The sequence below is a fragment of the Salvia miltiorrhiza genome, chromosome 8 (assembly GCF_028751815.1).
Source record: "Salvia miltiorrhiza cultivar Shanhuang (shh) chromosome 8, IMPLAD_Smil_shh, whole genome shotgun sequence".
Lineage (NCBI taxonomy): Eukaryota > Viridiplantae > Streptophyta > Magnoliopsida > Lamiales > Lamiaceae > Salvia > Salvia miltiorrhiza.
The window spans coordinates 25,284,978-25,292,137 of NC_080394.1; the positions used below are offsets into that span (position 1 = coordinate 25,284,978).

The window sequence follows — 7,160 nt, forward strand, 5'->3', positions numbered from 1 at the left end:
GTACGCAGCCAATTGAGCCAAACCCAAACTCTCGTCTACGCACTGAAACAATTACTTTATTTATTACTCCATGTACCATAACTTCAACTCCATTTAATTTCGCCCAAGGATACTCTCATTTAATTTTTGTAAGCTCAATGAAAAACTCCATTTAATTCTTGCGTATTAACAAAATGACAAAATCGCTACTAACACGACCTCCCATACACTTTTCCAGTTACACGTTATCTCTTTCTTTGACAAAAAAATAAAAAGGCAAATGGAAAAGCAGTTTCTTTATTAATTTTTTCAATAAATAAATATCTTATGATCAGCCATTTTTAGACCTCTTCTCCCCCGGATAATTCTTCCTTCGTCTCTCACTCCATCTTCGCCAATATTTTTAATTCCTTCATATATTTATATTCTCCTTATTACTACATATTGCATATAGTATGGTTTATATATTCGTATCTTTGTTTGTTTCCATTACTGATTTTCTCTAATTATTGCAGCCAGTTCTCACTCTTCTGACTTTTCCTCATCTCTCAATTTATTCCTCTTCTTCTCCAAGAATCGATTTTTCTCTTTTTCTTTAAATTCAGATTTGTGCGTTTCTGTTTTTCTCTTTTCTAAATTTTTTAGCATGGAGATATCAAATTCTGAAGCTACGAGTATGGATTCCTCGGCGCCAAGCAATGGAGGGGGCGCCGCTCGAATCCTGCAGTTCCCGTCAATCCGGTTCCTGCAGTCCCCGATTTCATCCCTAATTGAATACTCCGGGTTGCTCCGGGTCCGACCCGAATACCGCTACCCCCAAGCCCTCCCGCTCATACCGGAGAGAAATACTGGCGGCGGAAATACTCAAAACCCGGGCTATTCGGACTCCGTTGACGGCGGCGATGAAGCTAGTGGCAATAGCAGTAACAGTGGGGAGGTTTCGATTCGGATTATCGGGGAGCAGGATAGAGCTGCGAATAATGGGGAGAATGTGCTAGGATTGGGTGCGGAGGAGTCCACGGTTGGGGTTGATGATGTTCATCGGAGCGGGGCGGGTAACGGCGGTGATGATAATAGTAATAGGGAAGGATCGTCGTACCAGAGATACGATATACAGCAGGCGGCGAGGTGGATTGAGCAGATTCTTCCGTTTTCTTTGCTCTTGTTGGTTGTTTTCATCCGGCAGCACTTGCAAGGTATATTGTGATGTTTTTTCGTGAATATAGAGTTTTGATCACATCTCATAAGCTATGAATATATATATGTTCTTTTTTGTGATGCTTAGTGATGAAGGTTTTTATGTTTAGAATATATTTAATTCTGAAGGCCTGAATGTTTGTTGTATTGTTAGTGGTTGCGAAGGAACACTAAAAGCTATATAGAAGTATCTGTTATCGGTATTATATTGAATGGGGTGTGATGTTTTGTATTGAATGGGGATTGTTTGGTAGAGACATAGGTTGATTAGCTTAGTTCATGAACCTTAGAAAGATATTCTTGGTGGGCTATGTTCAGCTATTTGTGAGGCTGATACTTTTGTTCTAGTAATAGGCTCTATAGAGTTGTTTGAGGAGGGGAATGTGTAAATTCATAAGTATAGGACTATACTTTGTTGATATAATCTACTTGGTTTTTCTGATAATTGAAAATAGGTTTTACATGTTTTGTTAGTCTCTACGGTTGCTTAAGAGCTATCGTTTCCTGCTTATATGTGAGTTCTTTGTGCAACTCCTTTATTTGCTGCTCAATAAACATGGGTGTCATATGCAGAGGAGGTTTTATGTGATTAACAAACTTGTAAACCTTTTTTTGTACATAGATATGTAACTTCTTTTCCTTTCACAAATCATAAGATGAGTTTCAAAGTGTACCTTCAATTCTGTCAAAATAAATGGCAAAAATATGAGGTAGTTGATACTGTACGATGCAAATTTTTATTTATTTATTTTTCTATCCGGAGTTATAATCTATAATCTACTCTGTCACGAATAAAACAAAATTGATATCCATATGAAATATAGTATTGGTGTCTGGTTTTGGCTTATTAGTGCTGTCTTGTTGTTGTCATCCAAAACTTCCTGTTGGGTCCAATCCTTGACTTTTCAATGAATGGTCTCAGGATTTGTTGTTACTATTTATTCCACTGCCATCTTATTGAAGTCCAATGACATTCTTCGGAAGCAAACTGCTCTAAAGGTGGGATTCATGTTACATAAGCTGAATAACAGTAATAGATGAGTTATTTTGGTAAAACCCCCCTTTTTCTGTAAAAGTGTATTGGAAATTAAAGCAAAGACTTTAAACTTGCTTTTGCAGGGAGAAAGGAGGATCAGTGTCCTAGTTGGTTATTTGTTCTTTTTCATGCTTCATATATTTGGAATCTATTGGTGGCATCGTAAGGATGACCTCTTTTATCCATTACTCATGATTCCTCCAAAGGCAATCCCACCTTTCTGGCATGCTATATTTGTCATCGTGGTTAACGGTATGATTTTTCCCCTGGTTATTGAACTCTCTGTCTCTCTCTCTTGCATGCACGCATGCTCATTGATTGATTCATTTGACTACTATTATAGAGGTATAGAAGCTTAATTTTGTTGAAATTTTCTTGTTCTTGAAGTCATAATTTTCTTTTGTTTAAGATTACTTAGTTGTTCATTCACTTAAGAACAGGCTGAACAGCTGTTTGTATAACCTACAATGACTTTAGGCGTTTCAAGAATTAGCTGTAAAAATTGATTGATGGTTCTATAACTTTCATTTGCTGTCTAACTGGTGCATGTATGCTATTGAGAATATATTGGAATATTTAAAAACTGCATTATTGACTCAAATAATTCTTTTCTGTTTTTCCAATATTCCTGTTCTTATTTTGGATTTTTTCTACTCTTAGACATAATGGCACGGCAGGCAGCAATGGCTGTGAAGTTGGTTCTGCTAATGTATTATAAGAATGGTAGAGGACACAATTTTCGTAGACAGGTAAAAATAGTTTTGAAGCATATAATTTCTATTTTATCTACTAATGTCATGTAAATATTTTTATGCCTAGCAATGGATATCTATATTTGCTTAGCGGTCTAATACTAATATTCATGTTTCAGGGGCAAATGTTGACTCTGGTCGAATATGCACTGCTTCTGTATCGTGCTTTGTTACCAACCCCTGTATGGTATAGATTCTTCTTGAACAAAACATACGGGAGTCTCTTTTCATCATTAACAACCGGACTTTATTTAACTTTCAAGCTAACATCAATTGTTGAGAAAGTAAGTTAGTTGTAATTCTTTTCTCAGTTATTTAATACATGAGTCTGTAGTTTGGACTTATGGATTTTTCCTCTCTTCCCTCTCTCTTAGGTTCAATCTTTCTTTGCTGCCCTAAAGGCATTATCCAGAAAGGAAATCCATTATGGCTCTGTTGCAACGTCAGAACAGGTAAAAGTTACTGTTGGCATTTCTGCTGGATATAAATATACTATAATTGCTGATTATAGAGAAAACAGAATCTAGTAAATTTGGCAGAAAATATCACATTTGCATACTGCCTTTTTTCTTTCTAAGACTAAAAAAGATTGTAATCCCAATAGTTTGTGCGAGATCCCTTCCCATTTCATTATCCTATTGAGTAAATGTTGGAGAAACCTTACCCCATTTCTCTAGTAGCAAGTGCTCCATTTCGTTTCTTTGCAGTTATATTATCTTCTGACATGCTTTTTTGCTGAACTTTGGGACGAATGTCATCCTGTTCTTGACGTGTTTGAGGAATCTAAGGATACCCGAAAATGCATTTTGAACTTGCAAAACCTTATGATTTATTTTACTTTAGGTAAATGCGGCTGGAGACCTATGCGCCATATGCCAGGAGAAGATGCATGCACCCATTCTGTTGCGCTGCAAGCATATTTTCTGTGAAGATTGTGTTTCAGAATGGTATGTTGTCTTTTCCCTTTCAACTTGGGCACCAGATTAAAATTAACCCTTTTTAGAGTTTGTCATTTTTCTTGGTTGGTTGTGAGTTGTAAATTTGTTGAGTATTTTTTATTATCTTCTTGTTAATAGAATGCAGTTTTCTCTCTCAGATTATTAGCTGCCCCCATATTCTTGATTTCACCTCAGCTGCTGACTGAAGTTGCAAATAATTTGCCTTGATTTTTAAATTTCTTTTAAACATCTCCACCTTCCAGTAAAACAATACTCATTTAAAATGTTACTCTGAATTGCCCCGGCATGCCTAATTTGTTGACAACACGTGTGCAAGTTGTTCCTCTCGTTTGCATTGCTTGATTCTTTCAATATTCTCCCTCTCCCTCCATATTATTGTTTGAGTGAACTCACAAGGTCACAATAACTGCTTTCAGGTTCGAACGAGAGAGAACTTGCCCTTTGTGCAGAGCACTGGTTCGACCTGCTGATCTTCAATCGTATGGGGATGGATCGACTAATCTATTCTTCCAGCTGTTTTAACGGCGTGTCTCTTCCAAAACTCTCAATTCAACAGCAAGAAAACTGCACAGGCATTAGCTGTGGTGCATCGAGACGACCAAATCTGGGCAAGCAACCCCCCAACATATGGTGTTATATACAAGGTATAAATATAAATAGGTTTGACGAAACGTGTGAAAAATGTAGTATGGTGAGGGGTATCAACGTGCCATATTCACATGATGTTTTTATTTTTTTAATTTTTGACATTAATCAATGGAAATATATTTGGTATGTTGTATACTTCGGTGCCAAGTTTGCTTCAAAATTTAAATATACAAATGCTGTTGTCGACGCCCAAAGAGTGAAACCAGTTCCAATTGACATGAGAAATGACGCATCACTTTTTCCTTGTTCTATTATTCTTAAGACCCTTAATTTATTCTTCCGTCAAAGTCAAATTAGTTCCTTGCGTACTTAGCTATCATTACTAAGAGCATCTGCAACGCTCCTACTCGAGCGCTTACTCGAAACGCTCCTACTCGAGCGCTTACTCGAGTAGAGCGTTGCACTCGAGTAGGGCGTTGCGGGGGGCTTTACTCGAGGCCTACTCGAGCCTTCGGGTATACACGAGCGATCTAATTTTTTTTAATTATCTTCTCCTCTTTAAAAATCTCTCTCTCCTCTTTAAAAACTAAAAAAATCAAGTAGGCTATCAAGTAACTCCAATGCAGCACTACTTACTTAATGTGGTCCCCCACTATCAAATAGGCTATCAAGTAAGCCTATTGCGGATGCTCTAATCTTCTACTCCCTAGCTTTTAGTATCCAATTTTTCTTTTTTGAATGTCCCACATTTTAGTATCCATTTCTATTTTTAGTAAAAGTAGATAAAACTCTTACTCCATTTTTATTATTTTAACACTCACATAAAAGGTGAGACATTTATTCCACTCATAAAACACCTAATCACTTATTAAAACTCGTATCATTCTCAAATGGATACTAAAAGTTGGGACAGGGGGAGTATTTATTTAATAATTTGGTGTTTTAAGGGGGTTGTTGGGGGTGAGAATAGGGTTGTTTGGATTTTGGCTAGATAAAAGCTTGTGTGAAGTCGTATAACGAACCTTATTAGCTAAAGGGATCAAGTTTGAGCTTGACAATATTAGGCTTATTAGCTTGTGAGCAAGTTTATTAAGCAATTTTGTTCAAGGATTATTAATTAAATATAACTTATATCTCTAAACTATTATTGGTAAATATGTTTATAGTCTATTAACTAATTTTATTTGTTGTAGAAAAATAATGAATACATTATATTATTAAGAATAAAAATAGTCATTTTTAGAAGAAAATAATTATTAATACTCTCTTTATTTCACTTCACTTGGCATAGTTTTTCTTTTTAAGCCGTCTCACTCGACTTGGCTTGTTTCATTTTTGAATAATAAATTTGCATTACAATAGATACAAGCTCACATACTTTATACTATAATCTTAATAATTGTGTCGAAAAAATTAGGATAATTGAGGTGGATTGGATGAAATATTTTAAACATAAAGTCTAATTTAAAAAGTTCTCTTGGATTAATTTAAATTCAAATAAGATCATGAGCTTGAAATATTTGAAAATTATAACTTGAGATTATATTCAGCAATAAATTAAATAAGCTTAAACACGAAAATATTTGATTACAACCTTTGGTGAGGGGTTTTTTTGGTTTTGGTTAAGGGTGAGGGGTTGAGTTTTGGTAGGCTGATTTCACCTTTTCCATTTTTCTGTAGCATGTCATTGTATATACTGTATTGGATCAAATAAGAATTTCTCTTGATGTATAAATTAAAAAATATTTGTATTTAATTTATAAATTAACTGTACTTAACTTTAAAGTATTTGCACTTTGTGATCCTTTAACATCCAAAAGAAAGTGGTGCAATTACATAACAAAAGACATTTACTTTATATGTTAAGAGCATGTTAATTTTGTAGCCTACTAGAAATAAGCTAAGATAAATAAGACTCGAGATAAAATCTATAGATAGCGTTTCAGATGTGATTGGTAGACAAGTTTAAAACCTAGATTAAGAATGATTTACAATACAGCCTTAAAGAATTTTTAAAAAATAGAATTATATCCCTACAAAATATAACCACTATTTAGATAAATAGAAAATAACTTTTATTTATAATATATATATATATATATATATATATACCTATACCGGTGGGCTGAAACAAAAAACATTTTTTTAAAATAAAAAATAGGAACTATTTTCCACCCTTAAATAATCAAGATTTACGGTTGATTTATCACTTTGTTAAATGAATTTATGGACCTGAGTTCAAATCTCATAGGTAGCGAAAATTTTAATTTTCAAAATTCAGATATTTACATAGCGAATTTATATGTGTTCTGCATAGAATTTGTACATTTTAGCTAGTTCGTATTTTTAATTTTAAGAGCTTATATATAGGGAAAAGTTCTACTGAGAAAGACAAATATTAAAGAAGTGAGAAACAATCTTATCCATTGATCATGATCTATCAAATGGTCCAGAATTAAGAATAAATCTCTTCTCCAGATTTTAATGAACATATCAATAATTATGATAAACATGTCAGTAATTTTTTTATGAACGAACGTATTTGTTGAAAAGATGTATTTGCTTAAAATTTCGCAATCCAGGATTCGATCCCCAAACGTCCTCAAACGTTCAATAAAATTATTGTTATATTCATAAAAAACTATTGAC

At 34.3% G+C, this 7,160-nt stretch overlaps 1 protein-coding gene across 1 annotated transcript; it reads left to right on the plus strand.

The window, feature by feature from the left end:
- The first annotated feature begins 283 nt into the window (after positions 1-283).
- Positions 284-4,706, plus strand: LOC130997233 (uncharacterized). The gene is made up of 8 exons (XM_057922493.1): positions 284-1,175; positions 2,099-2,175; positions 2,296-2,464; positions 2,873-2,961; positions 3,084-3,248; positions 3,339-3,416; positions 3,808-3,911; positions 4,340-4,706. Exons 1-8 carry the CDS (start codon positions 626-628, stop codon positions 4,443-4,445), a joined length of 1,338 nt encoding a protein of 445 aa, XP_057778476.1. The 5' UTR covers positions 284-625; the 3' UTR covers positions 4,446-4,706.
- The last annotated feature ends 2,454 nt before the right edge of the window (positions 4,707-7,160 follow it).

Excerpts from the sequence above, each read along its gene's own strand:
- LOC130997233 (XM_057922493.1), top strand. The coding sequence starts at position 626 with ATGGAGATATCAAATTCTGAAGCTACGAGTATGGATTCCTCGGCGCCA. Across the intron at positions 2,176-2,295 it reads GGAAGCAAACTGCTCTAAAG|GGAGAAAGGAGGATCAGTGT; the intron begins GTGGGATTCATG and ends TTGCTTTTGCAG. Across the intron at positions 2,465-2,872 it reads ATTTGTCATCGTGGTTAACG|ACATAATGGCACGGCAGGCA; the intron begins GTATGATTTTTC and ends TTCTACTCTTAG.